Source organism: Hibiscus syriacus, unplaced genomic scaffold (genome assembly GCF_006381635.1).
Source record: "Hibiscus syriacus cultivar Baekdansim isolate YM2019G1 unplaced genomic scaffold, ASM638163v2 tig00110893_pilon, whole genome shotgun sequence".
Lineage (NCBI taxonomy): Eukaryota > Viridiplantae > Streptophyta > Magnoliopsida > Malvales > Malvaceae > Hibiscus > Hibiscus syriacus.
Window position 1 is genome coordinate 5172529 of NW_024062901.1, and position 27266 is coordinate 5199794.

General features: G+C 33.8%; 2 protein-coding genes and 2 pseudogenes across 2 annotated transcripts; 1 reads left to right on the forward strand and 3 right to left on the reverse strand.

Moving 5' to 3' along the window:
* The first annotated feature begins 2790 nt into the window (after nt 1-2790).
* On the forward strand, nt 2791-3996 carry LOC120145623 (protein PHOX1-like). The gene is made up of 3 exons (XM_039159428.1): nt 2791-2842; nt 2936-3430; nt 3522-3996. The coding sequence occupies exons 1-3, from the start codon at nt 2791-2793 to the stop codon at nt 3668-3670; spliced, it is 696 nt and encodes a 231-aa protein (XP_039015359.1). The 3' UTR covers nt 3671-3996.
* An 805-nt stretch (nt 3997-4801) lies between these two features.
* On the reverse strand, nt 4802-7196 carry LOC120145624 (annotated as a pseudogene).
* A 769-nt stretch (nt 7197-7965) lies between these two features.
* Nucleotides 7966-20160, reverse strand: LOC120145220 (annotated as a pseudogene).
* Nucleotides 20161-20913: 753 nt separating this feature from the next.
* Nucleotides 20914-23443, reverse strand: LOC120145218 (heparanase-like protein 3). The gene is made up of 9 exons (XM_039159110.1): nt 23190-23443; nt 22967-23003; nt 22680-22863; nt 22432-22580; nt 22114-22344; nt 21833-22022; nt 21638-21763; nt 21459-21558; nt 20914-21372 (listed from the first exon to the last, which is right to left on the reverse strand). Exons 1-9 carry the CDS (start codon nt 23424-23426, stop codon nt 20977-20979), a joined length of 1650 nt encoding a protein of 549 aa, XP_039015041.1. The 5' UTR covers nt 23427-23443; the 3' UTR covers nt 20914-20976.
* Nucleotides 23444-27266: the final 3823 nt, after the last annotated feature.

A 27266-nucleotide genomic window follows, 5' to 3' on the forward strand; every position in this document is an offset into this window, starting at 1 on the left:
GTTCAGAGCAGGCAGAGGCCTATGAGATGCCGTTTTAACCTGCTGACAAACAAACATGGGTAAATTACAAATTCCCATCACTCAACATTCTTCTTATTCTTATTTTGATTGTTAAAGTTTATTTTTTAAAATGGTAAATTGCTAGTTAAGTACCTAAACTATCAGTTTTGGTCATTTTAGTACCTAAACTTTCAATATTTCATAACCATACTTAACGTTTAGTTTTTGTTTCATTTTAGCACCCGTTCAAAATTTAACGTTAATTTTTTTTTAAAGTTTAGGTACTAAAACGAACAAAAACTGATAGTTTAGGTACTAAACGCGTTAAGTTTTTATCGACGAGTACTAAAATGAATCAAAAACTAAATTTTAGGTATGATTTTGAAAAATTAAAAGTTTAAGTACTAAAACGGACTAAAATTGATAGTTTATGTATTAAATGCCTAATTTACCCTTTTTTAATTTTACTCATTGAATTTTTAATTCAATCTTATTTTGATCACTCTATTGTTAAATATTTAATGAAATTATGAATGGAAAATTTTATTTTCAAAACTCTAAAATAACCCAAAAATCTTATTTTTATGAAAAAAATCCTTAATTTCGAATTCCTTTTAATTTCTCGATGATGGAACATCTTCTTTAAATCTCAAAGATGAGGAGGTGAAAAAGGAGGAGGTGAAAAAGGAGGAAGTGAATTGTATATTTTATTTTCACGAATGGTGAATATTATAGATAAGAATGATTTAGGGCTTTATAGGTTTTAAGTTTGAGATTCAGTTTTAAAGTGATTTAGATAAAATTTCAATTGATGAAGTAGGAATAGTAATTGCAAAGTTGTCGGGAGACAATGATGAAATTTAAAATTTTCACCATTAGAAAAAAGATAAAATAAAAAAAGAAAAAAGAAGAAAAAAAATAACGTGAATGATACTTAGATTTTATGTCAATAAAAAACAATTCACATTAGTACACATAGCTTCCATTTCACCATTTCATTTATGATTTAACACTTAAGTGACTAAAATAGAATCAAATAAAAACTTTAATTAATAAATTATAAAATTTAAACTTTAGTGACCAAAATATGAGTAAAAAGAGAGTTAAATGGTGAAATTTGTAATTTATCCACCAAATGATTTGTTGAGATAAATTGTTGTAACTATATCGCCTTGGTTCAACTCCCAACCTTTGGGTTCTTTTCTTTATCCAGTATTATGTTGCCATTCTATTTATAATTTAATATTCGAATATTTAAAATAGAAAAAAAAAACAAAAATTTAATGAATAAATTATTGTAGTGACTAAAATATGATTGAGAAAAAAGTTAAACGTTGAAGTTTATAATTTGTCCAATAAATAATTAGTTGAGATAATTTATTGAAACTGTCGGGCCTTGATTCAAATCCCAAGGGGATCTTATGGTCATATAAATTTTAAGGGTGATTAACGTATTTAGTACCTAAATTTTTTATTTTCAAAATCACACCTAACATTTAGTTTTCATTTCATTTTAGTACCTTGCCGTTAAAAATTTAACGCTTTTAGTACCTAAACTATTAGTTTTGGTCCTTTTAATACCTTAAAATTTAATTTTCTTTTAAAACTTAATGTTAACTTTTGAACAAGGTACTAAAACGAAACAGAAGTTAAACTTTAGGTATGATTTTGAAAAAAAGAAAGTTTGAGTGCTAAAATAGATCAAAACTGATAGTTTAGATACTAAATGCATAGTTTACCCTTTTAAGTATCAAAAGTTACTAGTTTAATTTGATTAATTTAAACTTTGATTCAAATTTAAAATACAAAATTAGAAGGCAAAACGATCTAAACTAATAGCTAATAATGCAAAAGATTCGGCTCAAACTTAAAAATGTTTAAATACAAAATTCAGACAAACTCGAATGGATGACCCAAATGACTCGATTGGTCACAACATTTGAAGGTTGTAAAAATATATTACGAATTAGATCAAGTAAAAAGAGTATGTTCCCGCATATGATAATTAAAGCTTCATTCATTAATCAATAACCAGTTGGTCTAGTGGAATGAAGCACCAGGTCCCTTAAGCAATGTCAGGGGTTTGAATCCTGATGTCTGCGAATGGAACAAACTGGATTGGGAAGGTCGCCCTCACCTCGGCAGTATCCGATCTGGATTAATCGGTCAATAGATCGGATACCAGTGATTAATTCAAAAAAAATGTCATTCTAAGTTACAAATTCAGTCTATCAGCTTAGGACAAAACTCATTGATGTTCGTTGTTATTCGATATCAGCATGGTTGTGGTTGCGTTTTCAATTATATTGTGATATAAACATAACATAATGAATACTATTACAATCATTGCATGTATCATTATCATTATATGATGATTCATTGTAGGTGTTCAAACTTTTTTTGAATGACCCAGGTGTCTAATGTTATAAACGTTATCATTTTAGGTGTTTGGATTGAAAACTTAGTTAAGTTACACGTGTCATATTATAGTAATTTTAAAAATTTTATTTAAAATTAAGAAATTAAAATTATATTTTAGAAAACACAAAAAAATAAAAATAGCCCCAAAACTTTAAAAACCCTCATTTCAACCCCTAAACCTATGTCGCCCACCATCCTTTTCAGCCGACAAAGATCCACCCGACCTCACTTCCCCCAGGTGATCAATATCCATATGAAATCGCGATCAATTGATGTTTTTGTATTTCATGAACCCTAGGCTGAAAATTACGATCCCATGCAATCCCGACGGTCAATCAAAGACAACTATGGCGACATTTGACTAAGAAGATGCCAGGAACTACATTGACGACGATTGTCGTGGATGGAAAGGTCAACCACGGTGTGTTAGGGTTAGGGATTTGAGTTTTTATTGTAATTTAAAAGAAATTATGGTTTTTTATAGATATGAGGAAGCACTGAGAACCAAAACAAGATTTCTATGAAGCTCATCTAGCTCTTGGGCAACAAAAGTTTGAACAGGCAAAACTTTCTTGGTATTATGCAATTACAAATAATGTTGATCCGGAAACATGGCCTTCTGAGAACGTCTTGCACCTCTATAACAACGCCGAGGAAAATATGGAGAGGGGTATGCTGATGTGGGAGGAATTAGAACGACAGCGCTTGCATGAGCTTTCCGATTCGAAGAATGAACAAATTCAGTTGAAGAAAATAGGATCGAATGGTTTACTCAAGGATATATCAGCAGATGAAGCTGCAGAGCAGGCAATCAACACGAGTGCTCTGATAAACCTGTTATGGGGTACTATACTTTACGAACGTTCAATCATGGAATTCAAACTAGGTCTACCTGTCTGGCATGAATGTTTGGAGGTTGCTATTGAGAAGTTTGAGCATGCTGGAGTTTCTCCCACAGATATAGCTGTTATGGCAAAGAACCACTGTTCCAATAACATCGCACTCGAAGGTAACATATGGATTGAAGTTCATAACTTTTGTGTCGTCAACGGATATCCGCATAAACCTTGAAAGCATAACTTATATTTTTTCACTTGCAGGCTTGGGGTTTAAGATCGACGAGATAATACAGGCATGGAATGAGATGTATGAAGCTAAAAGGTGGAAAAGCAAGATTCAGTCACACCGACTAGAACCCTTACTTAGACGGCGGGCTCCAAAAATTTATCATGCATTGGAGCATGCATGAGTTGCATATTGTTTTGAGTGGGATTTCCAGGGTACCAATTGATTGAAAGGCATATCTAAGTACTTGACATTATTTGAAGTGGGACAGGCAGTACAGCATTATAGTTAGGTAAGTTGATTCTTTCTTTAGTATGAAAAACAATTTACTATGACAAAATCTGCTGCAATTCATATCATGCACCTCAAATTTTCACTTCGGATATGTTTTGCTAAACTGGTTTGTGACTTTCAATTTCATGTTTATTCAACTCCCATACCATGTTTTTGGTAAACGTATATAACTTGTTTCAAGCATTTATTTCCAGGCATAACATAGGATCATACCTTGTGCAGTTTTTTCTAAAAATAGGTTACCGATACACGTTTGGCGACAACGTTAAGGAGCAGCAGGGATCTCATGTTTTTTTGTTGGTTTCTGCTTTGTTCTTCATCTGTTTCCCTCAAAGAAGTGGAAAATACATGCTGAATTCTTAATTGCAATAGTTTATAGGTTGTTTAAAGACCAGGTGGTTTTACTAACAGTTCTGTATTCGGTTGATAATGATCCTAGTTCTGCATGTTGTATTCCTCTATGGTTTTAAGGATTTTGGTGAATTTGTTTACAGGTTTTTGGTTATTTTACCAGATTGTGTTTGCATTGTGCATAACATAAACATAAATTTCAATATTCTAAGGATTTTTCTCAACTGATCATCACACACAACTAATTCCATCGGTTTACCATTTTACCAACGACCATCTGTCGATGTGATTATTGTTAAGACTATCACCTATTTTTGTTGAGATTGTTGTTTCTCATGCATCAGTTTATCACGTGTATGTACATACACTCGTCTCCGACATTACTCAAACTTAACATCTGTATCATTGTATCAACCAATATTTTTCTAAGCTTTCACGTATGTGAAGTATTGTTGAAGGGTTGACCTGTTAACACATATGATTTTTAGAAAAAGACTTAATTAGCATAAAGATAAATACGCTGAGATACAGGAAGAAATTCGGTGTTCATTGGGAAAAAAAAGCAGCATATTCTTTGCAATGGAGAAAAATAATAAAATATCTACCTATAATATGTTCTATTTCCTAATTGATAAATCAATCACCTAAATGGAGCAATTTTTAGTTCCCCCTACGGCTGAACCTTGCAAGCAGGGACAATAACACCAGGCATGTGAACGAACACAATGGACAAAGGAGCAACCATTATCGGTTTCGCCGAAATCACATGTAAAGGCTTCAATGGAGGTATGATCCCAGAAGAATTTACACTTAAAACGTTTCCATTAAGTAGCATGGTCTGGCTCTGCAAATTTCCATCTTTTGAGGTTAGATGGTATTCTTCTCTTCTTAGTCTGGAATAGATGCCTCTAGGCAGCTTGATGATTGTTGTTTTATGGATTTTGTGATTATGGAGTGGAGCACGAGACCGGTGTTTGTGTCGCAAGGTCATTGTACTATTGAAGGCGAGCTTAGCCTCGACGGTAGTGCTATTGTCTAGGTTGATCAATAGTAGTGTGATGCCTTCCTGCAAAATAGAAGAATTTTGGTCAAAATCTTAGAAGGGAAGGATTACTTGTTATGATAATTGCATATGAGATGATGAACTTACTGATTGTTTTGCACAGTGGGTATAGGAGCGGATCTTTTCGGTCCCATTGACGCTTGTCGAAAGAACATTTCTTCCCATTAGCCGGTGCCAAAGAAGAGCACTGCAATGGGGAAAGAATTATCATCAATATCTGAAATAGATAGGCTGCGAGTCTCGTAATGAAATAATTTCAGAAAGCAGAATAACCTGTAGTAGTCTGGATTTGGTTCGAAGTTGGTGGTGTTTAGTAAACCATAATTACCACCAATCAGTGACTGTCTGCAATACGTTTTCGTATCGTACTTGGATGCCATGCCGAGTTGATCTAAATACCAGAAACTGAACACAAATGCATCTGTAACAAGATGATGGCCGCTGTTGTAAGCTCCTCCGGCCTCACCCACCCAGGCAACTGCTGAAGTTGGAGAACTCTTGATGATGTTTTGGAGGCCGCTGAATGTTTCGGACTCACATTCGAGAACAGTTGGATCAAGAATCTTTTCGACAAGATGCTCATCAACTCCTACAGAGTGAAAAACGATCGTGAAGTCCAAACCTTCTTTCATGTCTTAAGCTCCTAGAAGATCGAAATACTGGGATTGTACAAGGTGAATCATACCTGGACCAAGGTTGTATATGTGGTGAGTGACAACATCTACGGATTTGATTGTCTTATTTATGTATTCTTTGAACCAATCCGAGTCATAGAACCCGCCGGGTGCAATAATCATCGGCTTCGAATCGACATTCTTGTATACGTTCTCCACTACGCTTTGAAGAGCAGCTGTGTCAACTGCATACTGGTCTGCCGAGACACGAGTTCCGACACCGCTCCCGGATAATTCATTTCCTGACAAGCAAAACACAACAAACATAATTTGTTTCAATCTTAATACCAATAATGTATTGATAGTTCAGACATTTCATCAGTAGTTACCTAATTCCCAACCATGAATGGTATAGTTCTTTTCGACAGTGTAACGTATAAAAGATTCCGCATTGGTGTAGTTCCAAGCACCAACGGCTTCACCATTAGGATGTACAGTTCGACCAGCAAGAGCATTTAATCCAAAAATGATCTTAGCCCTGAATTATGAAACAAATTAATGGTCAAATAAAACATTCATATTGGTGTATGTTCATTATATGTATGTATGTATGTATACCCTGATTTTTGAAAGAAGGAATTAAGTTGATCCCATCTATTCATTGGTAAACATCCATTTGTAAAACCAAACATCTCAGATGTGTTCTTCACAAACGAAGTGCAGTGTTGTTGATTCTCATCTGTACCATATATGACTTTGTCTTGTAATGAGCCGCCCAATCTAATCTTCAATGGTGAAAAAGCTGAAAAATTACAGGGACCGATAAATAAATAAACAAATTAAGATGAAGTATTAGTAATTATAAAATATCCACGAATGGAAAAGGAATTGACTAACCTCTGATGGCATTCAAGAATATATTATTACTAAGATCCTGCAAAGAAGAAGGGAAGATCAGCAACCACTTTTAAACTAGGAAATAGCCTTTTTCGGATTGAACAGAAGCACCCTTTCAAAAGTATGAAAATTTTCCAGAAAACTGAGAAACAAGAACAGAAACACCATTAAAAGAACAAGTTTGGTTGATTGCAGACAGAAGAAGAAGACATTACCAGATTGAGAAGACCAGCAAGACCCCAGCTGCAAGTACCATAATCACACTTCTCAGGAGGCCACCAATCCAAAGTAGCACAAATGAAATCGTCATCTATTCTACCAATGGCAGCTTTCCCTTCGATAAAAACAGTTCCTTCAACAGCTGCATTAGCAACCTGTGAACTTGCAAAACTCAAAACAACAAAACAAACCCAGAAACAAAATGAACCCATCGCTCAAATCTGAAAACAAAACTTCTCACTGATTCTAAAATTTAGTCTTACAAGAACCATAATCCTTTTCATCTATTTATAGGAATAAATGCTTGATAAGAAAGAAATATACTATTACAAGAAGTATTCTTCAATATGAATTCCTACCTTCAGTTAATAACTAACAGAAGAAACATAGTCCTGTGCAAATTGTATGTAGTGATTAAATCTAATATTACAAGGACTATTCTTCCATATAAATTTTATTTTCAGTTAAAAACTAACAGAAAAAATATAGTCCTCTACCGATTGAATGTAATGAATAAATCTAACACAAACAATATACTCGTGTATCCAATACGTATTTCATTGTATTAGAACTTTGTCCATGTTTGGAACACATGGTAGACACTGACACTTTCAGGATAGAAGTTTTCATATTTCAGGATTACATTTCTATATTATAATTTCCAAACTTTTGATAATGGCAGTTCCAATGGAAGTTTTGCAGAGAATATTTTAATGGAAAGTTCCATAATGGCAGAATCGCATATTCATTAATGTTATCGGGTTAAATAAGAATCTTGTTGGAATTCCAAATTTTCTTTGCTTTTAACTTGTGTAACCTTATACTTGAAGATGCAGATGTAGGTTTTTAGAAATCACCTTGTCGTATGTCCTTGATGCACTATGGATACTTTCGTACCGCTCTTGTGGCACTTTATGACGTAATTCACCCAGATTTTATAGTTTATTGTATGGAAAAAATTTGACACTTTGGTATCATTTCTCAACGTTTTGGATGCCACTTCCGAGAACAAGCCGATGGAAAACCGAAATATGAAGGACCTCAAATCAGTGCTGCTTCTATGGGTCTCCTTCCTTGCAGGTAGTGCTGAAAGTAGAGACTGACCTAATACTTCACTTTCTTGTACAATCTGGGATTTGTTTCATTGATGAGATCTTCTGCTGGTTGAATCTCTTGATCCGGATTCGGAATGCAGAAGACAGGCAGAGTAATCCTCTCCCTCTCCGAGTTCGTCACCACTTGATGTACTGGACTCTCGAATATTACATTGGTCATTATCTGTATGCATTCCATGGAACCACTAATGAACGTCACTTGTTAATCATGGCATCTCTACTCAATTTACTGCAACAAAATCATGTTTCAGGACTCGGACTCGGGTGACGCTTTTGTATCCCGCGAACCCTAGACTGAAAATCGTGATCCCGTACAATCTCGACGGTTAATCAATGACAACTATGACAATATTTGACTAGGAAGATGGCAGAGACTACATTGACGTCGATGGTCGTGGACGGAAAGGTCGACGAATACAGGTTAGGGTTAGGGATTTGAGTTTTTGTTGTAATTTAAGAGAAATTATGGTTTTTTTTATAAATATAAGAATATTTTTAATTTTTTCTAAAAATCCAAAATTACCAGAATGTGACACTTGTGACTTACGGAATAAAATTAACGACAATTACGACTCGAACACCTAAAATGATAACGTTTGTAAAATTAGACACTTGAATCATTAAAACAGTGTCTAAACATTTATTTGTGAAAACGCTATAGTTTGAACATTTATTTTATAATTAATCATTTTATATAATTAGACCTCACGTCATAATGTCACCACGAGTCTCACTTGTCATCACCATCACTCGTCATAAAACTACAATTTAGTCCTTCGTAGTTTGGTAAGAATTCAATTTGGCCCAAATTACTTGATTTAAATGCGGTTTTAGCCCCGATAACTTTCAATTTAATAAATTTAGTACCTATAATTATTTATTTACGAGTCCTTTTTTCTATCGAAGAAAATTATTCAGGGTCATGTTCGTATCACGTTCACCCATGTTCGTGAAAAAGGGTCAGGAACCCAAATTTAAAGTTGATAAGCTCAAATTCAAGCAATTAAGGTGAGTACACTCGAACTCTAAAATGTTCCATAATTTCATAGTTATGATACTTTGCATGTTATTTATGGGTGTATGAATAATATCCGAATGGAAATTAGGAAAATTACCAAACTACCCTTAAGTACAAATAATGAATACTAATGATAAAAACAAATAAGAAATCATAGAATTTTAGGAGATTACCGCAAGACTTTACTATCTACAAGTTTAGTCTTAGTAAAAGACCGAGATGACCTTGAGTATATAAAATGACCAAAATACCCCTAGTCACAGTAAATGGATAAGAAAAGCCCGAAATTGCAAGGAATAAGTTATTATACATCGATAATTAATTCAATATATATGTCGTAAAACGTCTGATATACTTGAGAGTATATTAATTATCTTACGGGCTAAAATATTAAAAAGTTAGTATATGTGAAATTATTAAATTACCCCTTTGATTGCCTAGATGCGATTCAAGGGTCTATATTAGTTGTAACCATAATTAATGGTTTGGTGATCATCGTCGCGGGTATATAAATTATGTGTTTAGTATTTAAACTATCAGTTTTAGTTCGTTTTTGACAACCCAAAGCTTTTAATTTTTTCAGAATTATATATAATGTTTAGTTTTTACTTCATTTTAGTATCTCTCCACTGAAAACTTAACGACACTCCATATTTTATGGATAAATTACACCATTCACCTCTCAACTATATTCTTACTCTTATTTTGGTATTAAAGTTTAAAAATTTTCAATGTAACTACTCAATTTTCAAATTGCTCCTATTTTAATTACTCTAATTTATTTTATTAATACTTTTTGTGACATGACATTTTTATTATTATTTTATTAATATATAATTTAAAATAAAAAATAAAATTAAAAGTTAGAGTGATTAAATTAGGACTAATTTGAAAGTTAAGTAATTAAATTAAAAAAAATAAACTTTAGTAACCAAAATACTAGTGAGAAGATAATTAAGTGATGAATAATAAATTTTACGCATAAAAATGTGCCGCAAATCACCCGTTAAGTTTTTGGGTAAACTATATCATTCATCATTAAACTTTACTCTTTCTCCTATTTCACTCACTGTACTTTCAGTTTTTTCAATTTACTAACTATACTTTTAAATTGCTCATTTTTTGGTCATTCTGAAAGATTATATATTTTTTATTTTGGTATGAGATGACATTTTTTATTATTATTTAATATAAAAATAATTTAAAATATAAAATCAAATCTAAATGGTGGTCGACGGTGACGAGAAGGGACGTTGATTATTTTAAATCATTTTAAATTTAATAATAGTTTTTTATTTTAAATTGTTTTATATTTAATAATATATGAAACTTCCATGTAATAGAATAATAATAATAAAATAATTTGTAGCGAACAAAACATGAGCAATTCGAAAGTTCAGTGAGTAAAATGAAAAACTGAAAGTAAATAAGTGAAATAGGAGAGAGAGTAAAGTTCAGTGATGAATGGTGTAGTTTACCCTAAGTTTTTAATGACGAGGTATTAAAACGAAACTAAAAATAAATGTTAGATATGATTTTGAAAAAATTAAAGTTTTGGTACTAAAACAAACTAAAATTGATAGTTTAAGTATTAAACGTATAATTTATCCAATTGTTTTTTAAAAATCAAATTTATTAAATATTAAAATAATTAATTTTCTTTTCTTTTTTCACTTCAAAAAGTTAGTTTTATTATAATAAAACCCACAATAAAGTAAAGTGGCACCAGAAAAGGCATGATGCTTTCAACGACGACTGCAAACATTGAAGTTGTTATGACCCACGACGAAAGAAAAGCTACCCCATTCGGAATATAAAACAAAAGAAAACTCATTGTGTCCATCACCGATTGCCCTTCACGATGATTCGAATCAACCTCGCCGGCCTGATAAACACCGCCCGGAGGGCTGGGAATTGCTTGGTAAGTGATTGTTTGAACCAGTGCGAGTACGACGAGCAAGGCATTGATTGTTCCGAGTTTCATCTCTCGGACGTAATCCGACACCATTGTGTCAAACCATGACTTGTTCTTTTGAGAAATGCCGGGATGGCTCTTGAGAATTCCCAACATCTCATTGTCGTCGCCTTCAGTTTGTCTTTGCAAGACATCTGATGCTGTCAAACCGCCTTCATTGGACTTGTTCTTGTCCGACAGCTTGATCATCTGCTTGATTCGAAAGTCCATGATTAATTGACAAAATACAAAACATTTGTAATGATCAGGTTCACGTTCCCCTATGCAATGCATTGACATTGGACATTAGACATTGATGTTTAAAAGTTTAGGTTTTTTTCTACTAAATAGGAAGGATTACGAGACTCGATGAGTTCTAATCAGATCCTAAAAGATTATTATTGTTGGATATCAAACTCAATTATTGAGTAATAAAAAATGGCAAAGATATTTTGAAGAATTGAAAGGTGGCAGCAAACAAAACAATCGCATGTGCATGTAGTCAAGAAAATCCAAAGTTGCAATTAAAAAAATCAATGTCTAGAAAAGTCTTGAAATCTTTGAGGAATTCAATCACGCCGGCTAGAATAATATAGAAGCAAGTTAAGTCGGTTTATTACATATATAAATATGTGTGTTTAGGTCCAAGTGAGTGTGTGAGTAACGAGAAAAAAATAGAGAGAATTGAGAGAGCTTAGCAAAGCTTAAAATAGTGAGGTTGAGTTTGTAAACTAGCCGCAGCTAGTATTGCAGTATTGTAATATTGAGAGTGTCGTTGTAACATATTTTGTTTCGTATAAATAAAAAGTTCGAGTTATAAATTACCGAGAGCCCATCTACGCTTCCAACAAGTGGCCTCAGAGCTTGGTTCGAGTTTAACGTGGTGGAGAAGATGGCCAACATGATTCAACCTCAAATTCCGAGATTGACAAAGACGAATTACGGAAATTGGAGCATTCAAATGAAGGCGATACTAGGCTCCCAAGATTGTTGGGATATCATCGAGGATGGTTACACCGAGCCTGAAAATGCAGCAGCAGAAGCAGCCCTGGCCAATGAAGAAAAGAAGGTATTGAAGGAATCCCGAAAAAAAGACAAAAGAGCGTTGTTCTTTATTTTTCAAGGAGTAGACGAATCTACCTTTGAAAAAATTTCTGATGCAAAGATCGCAAAACAAGCGTGGGAGATTTTGCAAAAATCTCTACAAGGTGCCGAAAAAGCAAAAATGGTACGCTTACAAACTCTCCGAGCTGAGTTTGAGATGTTAAAAATGAAAAATACAGAAACCATCGATGATTATATTAGCCGTGTGAAAGCGGTCGTAAATGAAATGAAAAGAAATGGCGAATCACTCGATGATGTTAGAGTGATGGAAAAAATTTTGCGATCATTAACAAGAAAATTCGATTACGTGGTAGTGGCAATCGAAGAATCGAAAGATTTATCTCAGATATCGATCGATGAGCTTGTGGGTTCACTTCAAGCCCATGAGCAGAAAATAAAACAAAATAAAGATTCTGAAAATTTGGAGCAAGCTCTACAAAGCAAGATAAATGTCAACGAATGAGAAGCTAGCAGCAGCTACATACGAGGTCGAGGAAATCGTGGTGGTTATCGTGAAAGATACAATGGAGGACGAGGAACTCATGGACGTGGTGGTCGATCATATAGCAATGTTCAAATAAGCGAAAGCAATCCAACATCAGGCCATGGACGAGGATTCAGAGGCCGAGGTAGGGGCATATATCAACAAGGAAGTAAATTACATGTACAATGTTATAATTGCAATACGTATGGTCATTATAGTTATGACTGTAGATCTGCTCCTAAACAAGAAGAAAGAAATAACGTAGCAGCTGCTGAAGAAGAGAAAATTGGAAAATCTCATGTATTCCTCACTTATAAAGGAAATGAAGAATTCAAGAAAAATATTTGGTATCTTGATAATTGTGCCAGTAACCATATGTGTGGTCAAAGGGAACTGTTTGTGAAATTAGATAAATAGTTTATGGGCGAGTAACGTTCGGAGATGACTCGCACGCAGAACTAAAAGGAAAAGGCGAAGTCATGATTACTCAGAGAAATGGAGAAAAGAAATACATTTCAGATGTTTATTATGTATCTGCTTTGAAAAGCAATATCATCAGTCTTGGTCAACTCCTGGAAAAAGGATATGAAGTGCAGATGAAGAACTGCTCGCTTGCCATCAAAAATAAAGAAGGAGAATTGATAGCCCAAGCTGATATGACTCGAAATCGTCTCTTTACAATTGATATTGAGTCGGGAGAAGTCAAGTTCATGAAGACCGCGATCAAAGATGATTCATGGCAACCAAAGATCAACCCTCCAAATCAATTATGTGAGGCTTGCATCAAAGGAAAATAACATAGACAAAGCTTTGAAGTTGGTAGATCCTGGCATGCCCGAAGACCGCTGGAGATAATACACACAGATATAGTTGGTCCTTTTGATATATCATCGCTTGGCGGTAACAGGTACTACCTAACTTTTATTGATGATTTTAGCAGGAAATATTGGATTTACATCTTGAAAGAAAAGTAAGAAGCGTTGGAAAAATTGAAAGAATTTAAAGCAATGATAGAAAAACAAAGTGGTCAATATTTGAAGATACTCAGATCAGATAGAGGAGGCGAATATACATCAAAGTTATTTGAAGAATTCTGTAAGGAACATGGCATCATCCATCAGCTGACAGCCAGATACACGCCACAACAAAATGGAGTTGCAGAAAGAAAGAACCGCACAATCCTGGACATGGCAAGAAGCATGATAAAAGGCAAGCAACTACCGAGAAATTTCTGGGCTGAAGCAGTTCGATATGCAGTTTACCTATTGAACCGATGTCCAACAAAAAGTGTGAAGTATATGACGCCAAACGAAGCATGGAGTGGACAGAAACCAGGAGTTGGACACCTCAAGATTTTTTGATGCATCGCATATGCCCACGTTCCTGAACAGACCAGAAAGAAGCTTGATGACAGAGGAGAAAAATGTGTTTTCATTTACTATGATGAAAGAAGCAAAGCTTACAGATTATATAATCCTCTTACCAAGAAAATAATTATTTCAAGAGATGTCGAGTTCGATGAAGCAGACTATTGGAGATGGAGCAAAGAGGAAAAGAAAGTTGAAGGACTATTTTTTAAAGATAATAATCTTATCAATCAAGATGAACAAGCTGATGATCAAGGTCCTCAAAAAAATGTACCATCGTCCTCAAGCAGTAGCAGTGATGCCAGTAACATAATAGAAGATTCAGAAGCACCTCCCACAGAAGTTCGAAGATCCACAAGAGAGAGAAGAATGCCAGAAAGGTACAACAATTATGAACTAAATAATGTTTCACTTTTCTGCTTACTTGTGAACAGTGATCCAATAACATACGAAGAAGCGGTTGAAGATGACAAATGGAGGAATGCAATGGATGAATAAATTGCATCAATAGAAAGAAATGATACATGGGAGCTAACAAGACAACCAGAAGGTCATAACCCAATTGGAGTAAAATGGGTTTACAAGACAAAGACCAATAAAGAAGGAAAGGTCGAGAAGCACAAAGCGAGGCTAGTTATCAAAGGCTATAAGCAAAAACAAGGAATAGACTATGATGAAGTATTTGCTCCAGTAGCAAGGATCAAGACCATTAGACTTCTCACAGTAGTCGCAACACAAAAAGGATGGAAAATTTATCAAATGGATGTGAAGTCAGCATTTCTAAATGGCTACCTAGAAGAAGAAGTTTATATTGAGCAACCACCTGGATACATTAAAAATGGACATGAAGACAAAGTTTATCGATTGAAGAAAGCTCTATATAGTCTGAAGCAAGCCCCGAGAGCATGGAACACGAGAATTGATGAATATTTCCAGAGAAACGGATTCATGAAGAGTCCATACGAGCATACCTTATACACAAAGAAAAATGAAGACGGTGATATCATGATCGTGTGCTTATATGTGGACGACATGATTTTCACAGGAAATAATCCAGGTATGTTCAATGATTTTAAGAAAGCTATGACTAAAGAATTTGAAATGGCAGATATTGGAGAAATGTCATACTTTCTTGGAGTTGAAGTGAAGCAAATGCAAGAAGGAATATTTATATCACAAAAGAAGTATGCAGAAGAAATTTTAAGAAATTTCACGGTGAATATTTATGTCATACTGGGATTGTACAAGGTGAATCATACCTGGACCAAGGTTGTATATGTGGTGAGTGACAACATCTACGGATTTGATTGTCTTATTTATGTATTCTTTGAACCAATCCGAGTCATAGAACCCGCCGGGTGCAATAATCATCGGCTTCGAATCGACATTCTTGTATACGTTCTCCACTACGCTTTGAAGAGCAGCTGTGTCAACTGCATACTGGTCTGCCGAGACACGAGTTCCGACACCGCTCCCGGATAATTCATTTCCTGACAAGCAAAACACAACAAACATAATTTGTTTCAATCTTAATACCAATAATGTATTGATAGTTCAGACATTTCATCAGTAGTTACCTAATTCCCAACCATGAATGGTATAGTTCTTTTCGACAGTGTAACGTATAAAAGATTCCGCATTGGTGTAGTTCCAAGCACCAACGGCTTCACCATTAGGATGTACAGTTCGACCAGCAAGAGCATTTAATCCAAAAATGATCTTAGCCCTGAATTATGAAACAAATTAATGGTCAAATAAAACATTCATATTGGTGTATGTTCATTATATGTATGTATGTATGTATACCCTGATTTTTGAAAGAAGGAATTAAGTTGATCCCATCTATTCATTGGTAAACATCCATTTGTAAAACCAAACATCTCAGATGTGTTCTTCACAAACGAAGTGCAGTGTTGTTGATTCTCATCTGTACCATATATGACTTTGTCTTGTAATGAGCCGCCCAATCTAATCTTCAATGGTGAAAAAGCTGAAAAATTACAGGGACCGATAAATAAATAAACAAATTAAGATGAAGTATTAGTAATTATAAAATATCCACGAATGGAAAAGGAATTGACTAACCTCTGATGGCATTCAAGAATATATTATTACTAAGATCCTGCAAAGAAGAAGGGAAGATCAGCAACCACTTTTAAACTAGGAAATAGCCTTTTTCGGATTGAACAGAAGCACCCTTTCAAAAGTATGAAAATTTTCCAGAAAACTGAGAAACAAGAACAGAAACACCATTAAAAGAACAAGTTTGGTTGATTGCAGACAGAAGAAGAAGACATTACCAGATTGAGAAGACCAGCAAGACCCCAGCTGCAAGTACCATAATCACACTTCTCAGGAGGCCACCAATCCAAAGTAGCACAAATGAAATCGTCATCTATTCTACCAATGGCAGCTTTCCCTTCGATAAAAACAGTTCCTTCAACAGCTGCATTAGCAACCTGTGAACTTGCAAAACTCAAAACAACAAAACAAACCCAGAAACAAAATGAACCCATCGCTCAAATCTGAAAACAAAACTTCTCACTGATTCTAAAATTTAGTCTTACAAGAACCATAATCCTTTTCATCTATTTATAGGAATAAATGCTTGATAAGAAAGAAATATACTATTACAAGAAGTATTCTTCAATATGAATTCCTACCTTCAGTTAAGAACTAACAGAAGAAACATAGTCCTGTACAAATTGTATGTAGTGATTAAATCTAATATTACAAGGACTATTCTTCAATATGAAAAAATATAGTCCTCTACCGATTGAATGTAATGAATAAATCTAACACAAACAATTTCATCGTGTATCCAATACGTATTTCATTGAATTAGAACTTTGTCCATGTTTGAAACATGTAAGACACTATGACTGATGATACATTCACGATAGAAGTTTTCATATTTCCCATATTAAGGATTACAAAATAGAGGGAGGGAGCACTTTTGCAGAGAATATTCCGATGGAAGTTCCATAATGGCAGAATAGCATATTCGTTAATGCTATCGTGATCATCCTGTTCAATACGAATCTTGTAGGAATTCCAAATTTTCTTTGCTTTTGAACTTATGTAACATTACACTTGAAGATGCAGATGCACATTTTTAGAAATCAAATCACCTTGTCATCTGTCCTCGATGAACTATGGATACTTTTGTACCACCGTTGTGGCACTTTATGATGTAATTCAACCAGATTATATACTTTATTATGTGCAAAAAATCGGAGTATTACTAGGTAAAAACATTCTCATTGAGATTAAGTGCAAAAACAGTTCCTAAATTAAATGAAGAAGTGTTGCAGGCTTCTCTTGTTCTCCCACAACCTGTTGTCAGTATCACAAATGACAGATTTTTGTTCTCCTACAACCTGTTAGATGGTATTGCCCTACAAATTATCCTCAGTATCAATGTGAAGTTTCTTTATTTCATTAAAATTTCACAATTTTGTGTCATTTCTCAATATTTTGGATGCCACTTCTGAGAACAAGCCAAAGGAAAACCGAACTATGAAGGACCTCAAATCACTGCTGCTTCTATAGGTCTCCTTCCTTTCTGGTAATATTCAAAGAAGAGACCTACATAATCTTTCACTTTCTTGTATATGTTAGAGTATGCCTAAATACCAATCATATGATGATTGTAATAATATATTTATTTATCAATTTTATTGAATAAAGACATTTTCACTGTTATTTTCAGTTATATATATGTGTTTAACATAAACTGAAATATAATAAAATCCATATAATAACATTATTATTATTAAAAGATTCATAGTAAAGTATTATTATGGGCATGGACAATAATAATACGCTTAAGACTAACATGCTATTGATTGATGAAAACGAGTTGTCATTGACGTAGAAATATCAGAATTGATACATGATTATATTGTTAGAGAACAATGTATTGGATTAACCCATCATGAGCATATGTCTTGGATTATTATGTGACGGTCATAACATTGCTCATGATGATGACTATATGTATGATCCTCATACTTGAGATCAATGATATCCCAACATATATTGTTGTATGTTTTGATACAGTTAAACATGCTCCGTAACTGGTTGCACTATAAAGACTGTTATTGAATATATCTCGATATATGTAGTGGGGTGTGTATGATTAAGATAGGATTTGTCCTTCCTACATAATAGGAAATATATCATATGTCACTTGATTGAGTGAGACTAGAAATGCATGGTCATGCTCGAATAAGTTGATATGAGATATCACAAATTATTCGTTAATTATAGTCTACTCTAGATATTAATAAACAATAGATGGACTATACAAATGTGACTATTCCAAGATTTGTGCATATTCTAGATATAAAGGACAAAATGATGTAATACATAAAAGAGTTAATCACGAAGATGATATATCGAATTATAATTTCTTGTAACTTAGGTGACAATGATATATTGCTAGATGTCACTCATTGTATGTAATATTAGAATTGTTTTAATAATTACTACTAATATTACAAGAACCTACACGGTCACACCCTAGGATTGAAATGAGCAAAGATGTACAATTTATTGTACGTTACTAAAATATATCTAGGGTTAATATATGTATATTTGATATACATGTGATTTTAATTATCCCGAGTATAGTAAGTAAACATTAAAAGAGTAATTTTGATTACAACTATTTTAATAGATATTTAATTTGAAATAATTAAATAAGAGTTTAAATAAACGTTAAAGATTGTAATTCGAATTATAAGTCTTTAATGGATATTTAGTTTGAATTAATATAAATAAGATTTTAATTAATTCGAAATAACTTAAAATCCCTAATATGTTAGGGTAACTCGTATATTTAAAGTGAGGTAAGTTCTAGTAACCATTTTTTCTCTTCATCCGTTTTTCTCAAAACTGTTTTTGGGAAAAGTAAATTTTGCTCTCAATCGGGTGAAAGACTGAGACGTATTTTCGTGGAGGCTTACGATTTGAACTGTTAGTGATCACCATTAGTCGTTGTTGTCTTTGTTGTTTTTCAAGGAACCCATTGTAAGTATTCGCATCCTTTTCTCCCAATTTCAGTTTTGCGTACTTAAATCACTGGTGAGACCGACGAGTTTTAATTTCCGTTGCGCCATGGGGTGCGTCGACGTCGCAACAATATAATCTGGGATTTGTTTCATTGATGAGATCTTCCACCGGTTGAATCTCTTGATCCGGATGTGGACTGCAGATGACAGCAAGAGTAATCCTCTCCCTCTCCGTGTTCGTCACCACTCGGTGTAGTGGGCTCTTGAATATTCCATTGGTCATTATCTGTGAGCAGCTCATGAAACCACTAATGTAAGTCACTTGTTAATCATGACATCTCTACTTAATTTACTGCATCAAAATCATGCTACAAAAACTCTCATGTTTTAGCATGGCCTGACCTAGTAGTTAAATTACTCAGAATTGGGTGAGTACCATTACCTCTACTTGATCACCGACATTGATCAGAAGAGCTTGAGGTACGACCGGAACGTTAAACCATTGATCGTCTTTCAGGACCTGAAGACCTTCCACTTCTTTGTCCTGCAATAGCATGGTGATTGCCGATCCATCAGCATGAGGTTTAACCCCAAGAACAAGATCAGGCTTTGGACATATAGGATAAAAATTAAATCTTGCTTGCGGCAATCAGAATTATGAATTTACCCACCGTGGGACTCATTATAAGATACAATCGAACAGTCCAATCGATTGTCTGGTTTTCAGATAAGATCATATCGTTTCCGTACCCTTCGATGCTCCCGATCTCTCTGGTGTATTTCTTCTTTTCTTCCGACCGAAGGGCAAAGAATTGGCGTGCAACTTCTTGCTCTGTGTCCAGAAATTCACCTGTAATTCCATGATTGATTGCCTGCAACTCACAAAATAATTTCTAATGCTTAAAGTAGATCGATGATCGAGTTTCTGAGTTTCTCGAGTTCTTCTCCAACGGTGGAAGATGAAGATGCAAGGAGTTGCAGATCTATAATTGGAACACCCAACACAGGAAAACAGACATCAAGGGCTCCACCTCCACTGTCATCGGCTCTACGGATGTATCTTTCCAGGACTTCTTTACCGCCGATAGCAGCAATTTCCTGCACGGTCATCGGTTGTGGTTGAATCTCGAAGGGACCGAGTGGTTCAGCTTCAGCTTCAGCCATATTGCAAAAGAGAGACCCCAAAGGTTCAAGCCTGTTCAATATCCACTGGTTTTATTATATATATAGGCAACAATGGAGAAACACTGACCAGTTTCTGCTTGACATCATTCATGAAGATATGTCCTCCGAGAAACTTGAATTAGCAGGGAACACAGAGATTACAACATGGATTTGAAAACCAGTCAAGTAATAGACAAAACCATGAAAAGGAGTGATTCCACTCCATTTTCTTTCTTCTTTTTTCAACATTTTCACAGTATTTTAATGAAGTAAATATGTGGGTGGATTGGATTTGGACATTTTACATGCTATATTATCTCAAGTGGTAGTGACAACCGGTGAAGGCGACGCCTTTATGGACAAAACCATTTTTTTATTGTAAAGTTCAGTCTTCCATTACTAATCTTGGAAACATACAATCTTGTTTTCGCACTTTATTCATAAATTTAACATATTACACTTTTAGAAGAATGTGATATTAAGTAAACTATTTTAGATGATATATATATATATATATAATTTTTGTTGCCGTAGCACCAAAGGACAACAGCTAGGACATGTCTATTATCATGTTGGACACAGTCAAATGATGTAAAACTTTTTGCAGGTTAATTCCACCACAATTCGTCTCTTTGGTAGCTACACAGTGGTAAGATTATTTTGTATCTAGTGCATCAGTTTATCATATATATGTATATATGTTCAGATTCAGAGTTGATGGGGGAAAAAGGTGTGTTTCTTCACTATGGAGAAAAATAATGAAATATCTGTAACAAGTTATATGTCTTATTTGATCGATCGATCACCTAAGAGGAACCAATTTAGTTCCCTCTACGGCTGAACCTTGCAAGCAGGGACACTAACATCGGGCATGTGAACGAACACAATGGATAAAGGAGCAACAGTTATCGGCTTCGCCGAAATTACATGTAAAGGCTCCAATGCAGGTATGATCCCTGAAGAGTTTACACTTAAAACGTTTCCGTTAAGTAGCATTGTTTGACTCTGTAAATTTCCGTATTTTGCTGTTAGATGGTATTCCTCTCTTGTTATTTTAGCATCAGTGCCTTTAGGCAGCTTGATGATCGTTGTTTTATGGACTTTGTGCTTATGGTGTGAAGTACGAGACCGGTGCTTGCGTCGCAAGGTCATTGTACTATTGAACGCAAGCTTTGCATGGACCGTAGTGCTATTGTCTAGGTTGATCAATAGCAGTGTGATGCCTTTCTACAGGATATAAGGAAACTTGGGTCAAAATCTTAGAAGGGTAAGATTACTTGCTTTGATAGTTGCATATGAGATGATGAACTTACTGATTGTTTTGCACAGTGAGTGTACGAGCGGATCTTTTCGGTCCCAGTGAAGCTTGTCAAAAGAACATTTCTACCCATTAGCCGGTGCCAAAGAAGAGCACTAAAATGGAAAAATATCATCATTGATAGATAGGCCGCGAGTCTCATAATGAAAGAATTTCAGAAAGCAAAATAATAACCTGTAGTAGTCTGGATTTGGTTCAAAGTTGGTGGTGTTTAGTAAACCATAATTTCCACCAACAAGTGACTGTCTGCAATACGTTTTCGTATCATACTTGGATGCCATGGCGAGTTGATCCAAATACCTGCATTTCATGTCCCTCAATCAGAAATCTGTTCCTAAGCATTGGGATTGCAAGGTATTACGATTTTACCAGAAACTGAACACGAATGCATTTGTAACAAGATTATGGCCACTGTTATAAGCTCCTCCGGCCTCACCCACCCAGGCAATTGCAGAAGTTGGAGAACTCTTAATGATGTTATGGAGGCCGCTGAATGTTCCGGACTCACCTTCGAGAACCGATGGATCTAGAATCTTTTCAACAAGATGGTCATCAACTCCTGCAGATAGAAAAACAATCATCACGTCCAAACCTTTTCACATCTTAAGCTCCTAGAAGATCCAAATACTGGGATTGTACAAGGTGAATACCTGGTCCAAGGTTGTATATGTGGTGAGTGACAACATCTACGGATTTGATCGTCTTATTTACGTATTCTTTGAACCAATCCGAGTCATAGAACCCACCAGGTGCAAAAATCAACGGCTTCAAATCGACATTCTTGTATACGTTCTCCACAACGCTTTGAAGAGCTGCAGTGTCAACTGCATACTGGTCTGCCGACACCCGAGTTCCGACCCCACTCCCGCATAATTCATTTCCTGACAAGCAAAATATAACAAATATAATCCCTTTCAATCTTACTACCGATACGTTATCAAGAATACAGACAGTTCATCGGTAGTTACCTAACTCCCAACCATGAATGGTATAGTTCTTTTTGACAGTGTAACGAATAAAAGATTCGGCATTGGTGTAGTTCCAAGCACCAACGGCTTCACCATTGGAATCTATAGTTCGACCAGCAAGAGCATTTAATCCAAAAATAATCTTAGCCCTGAATTATGAAACAGCTGAGCTATATTAATCATTCATATTGGTGTTCATTATATGTATGATGTATGATGTATGTATGCATGCATGCATATATATATACCCTGCTTTCTGAAAGAATGAATTAAGTTCATCCCATCTATACATAGGTAAACATCCTTGTGTAAAACCAAACATCTCAGATGTGTTGTTGACAAATGAAGTGCAGGGTTGTTGATTCTCATCTGTGTCATATATCACTTTGTCTTGTAATGTGCCGCCTAATCTAATCTTCAATGGTGAAAAAGCTGAAAAATTACAGGGACTGATAAATAAATAAACAAATTAAAGCTGAACTATTTGAAATAAAAATATATATATTTCCACCGAATGGAAAAGGAATTCACTTGCCTTTTACTGCATTCAAGAATACATTTTTACTAAGATCCTGCAAAAAGAATGGAATACGAAAGAACATCTCAGCAACAACTTTTAAACTGGGAAATAGTCTTTTTCGGATTCAACAGAAACACCCATTCAAAAGTATGAATTTTTCCCAGAAAACTGAGAAACAAGAACAGAAACAACGTTATAAAGACATGTTTGGTTGATTGCAGACAGAAGAAGACATTACCAGATTGAGAAGACCAGCAAGCCCCCAACTGCAAGTACCATAATCACACTTCTCAGGAGGCCACCAATCCAAAGTAGCACAAATGAAATCTTCATCTATTCTACCAATGGCAGCTTTTCCATCGATAAAAACAGTTCCTTCAACAGTTCCATCAGCTGCTTGTGAACTTGCAGAACTCAGAACAACAAAACAAACCCAGAAACAAAAAGAACCCATTGGCCAAATTTGAAAACCCATCAAAAGGAAAAAGGTTTTAGATCTTAAAACTCTTTCAATGTGCTCTAAATGAGCATGAAGCTGAAGATATTAGCTTTGTAACTAGGATTCCCATACGAGGCAAAAGTAAAAGATAACTTTTTTGTTTCCAAAAACATAAAGAGATACTAATCAATACGCTGCTCGGAAAGTGTATAATAAAAGCAAACAGAGTAGCATATTAAATGTGCATATATATATATATATATATATGGGAAGAATCAAGTTAAGCTTGCAATGGTTATTGGTTAGCTTGACATCTTCGTTTAATTAAGGTGAAAATAATGAGAGGTATTACTTTTTCTCTCTTTTCAATTTAAAAAATAAATTTAATTTAATCTTTTGACCAATATTTTTTTGTAATTGACCGTTACATCACTGACGTAACAGTTCACTATACTAATGTAACGGTTCATGATATTCATGTGGTTGCCCACAATAGTTGATGATGTGTCGGATGACATGACAAATTAGTTAAATTGGTAACTCAAACATAATAGATCGACTGTCAAATCAGAAACGTAGACTGCCATGTTAGTACTATAAACTACCACGCTAACACTGTAACAATCAACAACAGAAAAACATTGGTCAAAATACTATATTAAATTTTATTTTCTGAATTAAAAAGTTACGTTGAGAGAAAAATAATATAAATATTACATTGATTTTCTTTCAAAAATACATAGACCTCTAATATTTTTTTCCATTTAATTAACTTAACAGTTTAGAATAAAGTGAAGTTTGTTGCACAAGTGGGATCATTAATGTGATGTTGTTACCTTCTTGAGGACTGAATCTAAAGGTTGTGGGACTAGGGATGGGATTTTGGGTCGATTTTCTCCGATCTAATTCGAAACGAAAAATATATATATATTAATTGAATCCGACTTAATTTTAGGATTAATCACTTTTTATCTGGTCTAATTCTATTAAATTTGAGAAGTATATTTCCTTCACTTGAATTCAATTTAATTCGAATTTTAAGATAAAACTCACATTCAATCTAATTTAACATAAATATATATAATATTTTTATCATGTGAAACGAATATTTAATTAAAAAGTTATATAAAGAAGGTATTATAGTAATTATTTTTAAATTTACAGAAGAAAATAATACTATTTCTTTTGGTTGAGTCGAACGAAAAAAATTCACCTTAACTGATCTGATTCTTTATAAAAATCCGGCTTTATTTAATTTAAATTAATTTATTTTCAAAAAAAATAATCTTACTAAATCGAATCGAATCGAAATCTATCCGTTTTAAATTATCATCTCTGTGCGGGTAATAGTATAGAGTTTAGGGTTACTCGTGGATTATTCCTCGAGACCACATGAAACAAAATTTATTTAGATTAATATATCTTTACTGCTATAGTAGTATTATAGAGCATTTAGTTAATAGTCATTTTGTTCTAAAATAAAATACTAAAAGTTTAAATATTTTTAAAAAAATTAAAATAGCTACTCAGTCAAATATTAAATTATTTTTAAATTTAAATATTAAATTGACCCTTTAATTATATTAAAAATCAAGCAGGAGCGGAATTAGGAATTTAATATAGTGGAGTTAAAATATTTTTTATTTTTCGTAAATATAATTTCTTTTAATTGAAAGGGTCTGATAAAATTTTTTATTTATTTTTTTAAAAATATATATTTTCTCTATATTAATTGATAATCAAAAATATAATTGGCAGGGACCAAGACTCTGTTACCCCTGATTTCGTTTAAATATATGTTTACATGGATGGATTACAGTCAAAATAAAAAAAAAACTATTTTTTAAAATTAAATTTTTAAAATAAATTTCTTTATTTAGTGACGAATCTACGATATAGGTGAGAGAGGAAAGTGTCCCTAACTTTGACGGTTTAATTATTTTTAGTTTGCATGAATTAACTTACTTCAATAATTCTTAGAGATCACATGTTTAAGTACTAACGGCTACAGTATGGTGATTGAACGTTTATTATCGTATACAATTTTGTAATCATCTTAGTTTAATAAAAAATAATTATTTTTAACTCACTAGTATTTTTGAAATTATTACAGTTAAATTGGTTTAATTATTTTCTTGGACCCAATATTAAAATAATAATTTTCAATTATTTTATTTGGCATTTTGTCAAAGTGGTTGAATCATCTAACGTGATGGATATAGATATGAACTTGGAAGAATTTTTGTTGGGTGAGTGATTTATAAGTCAAGTGTCAAATCTCTACTAATACCTACATCATGACCTGCCTTCAAATGGAGTATTTTCCCTCCTAATTCAATTTACTCCGTTCGTAAATGTCAGGATTCGAATCTCTGACATTGCTTAAAGGACCTAGTGTCTCATCCCACTAGACCAACGGGTTGTTGGTAAAAATATAATAACTTTAATCTTAATACATTATTTACATTTATATCGTATTTGCATCTTAATTGAAAAAAAGTTGATCTCTTTCACGGACGGTTGTATATAGAACGTGCGAGAGATAAATTTTGAATTTAATTATCTTGTCCCTCTCGTTATTTGATCGGAATCTTCTTTGATTTTTTTAGACTAAATACATAATAAATCTATATTATTTTGAATTTAATAATCTTATCCCTCTCGTTATTTGATCGAAATCGTCTTTGGCCTCCTTACTCTTTTTTTCAAAACTAGTTAGTTGGAGATATTCAACAAACCATGCTTTTCCCTGGTGAGACTTCGTACCTAAACCAAAAGGAAATTAAACCACCAACAGCTCCATTGATTCAATGTGTTAGTCAAGGATACGACTAAGGAAATATATTATCGAAAATGTTATTAGTTTTTTAATATTTTCGGTAAAAAATTACTTAAAAATTATTATTATTTACCTAAAACATTAATATTTTTTAACATTTCTGGTAAAGTGCCCAATATTAAAATTTCCATTGAAAAAAATAATGTTTTAGGTAGCGCTTTACTATATATGTTAAACATTTCCGGTAAAAGCCCAATAATAACATTTCCAGTAGGAAAAATAATGTTTTATGTAAATTTTTATCGAAAATATTAAAATAATAATAACATTTTCCGGTAACACATTTTTTTAACCGAATATTAGGCTGCCGCACGTGAGATTTTCCCTAGTTAAGGGACAATTGTTTTTGCTTATTATTATGCTGATGGGTAGAGCAAGATTTTACCCTAAAACACCCTTTCTTTCGGGGATGGGCGAGCTGAAATTTTAAATTTTTAAAAATTTATGTTCATTTTCTAAAATTTTATAAATTTAAATTTATTGATTGAAATTTTAAAAGTGGGACACATAAATTTTTTTCTATGCATTCTTTTAAAGCTGTCAAGCTACTGTCATCCACTAACAACATACCCAAATTCTTCAATGCAAGCAAACGCCCGCCAATATCATCCAAGAAAAAAAACTTTTGGGGTTGTTTGACCTACAATTTATTATTATTATTATTATTATTATTATTAGCCGACTCTATTTTCATATGTAATAAGATAAGGAGAGGTAAGGTAGTAAGCTGCTCCCAACGTCAGGTTGAGAGCAGCTTCCTTGGAAGACCTCCATTATGAATTGCCCTCAGTGTGACTCAATCCCACGACCACAAGGCTAAGAGACTTGCGCTATACCAACTGAGCTAGACGGATAATTTTTGACCTACAATTAAGAAACATCCAAATTATTCAGAACTGGCTGCTTTTGCAAGGAAAGTCCTTGTATTATTCATCACTTGCCAACTTATCATCTTTGGGGGCAAACTACATTACTTAACTATGAAAAGATTTTAGGATAAAGTACAAATTCGATCATTTAACTTTACTCTTTCTCTT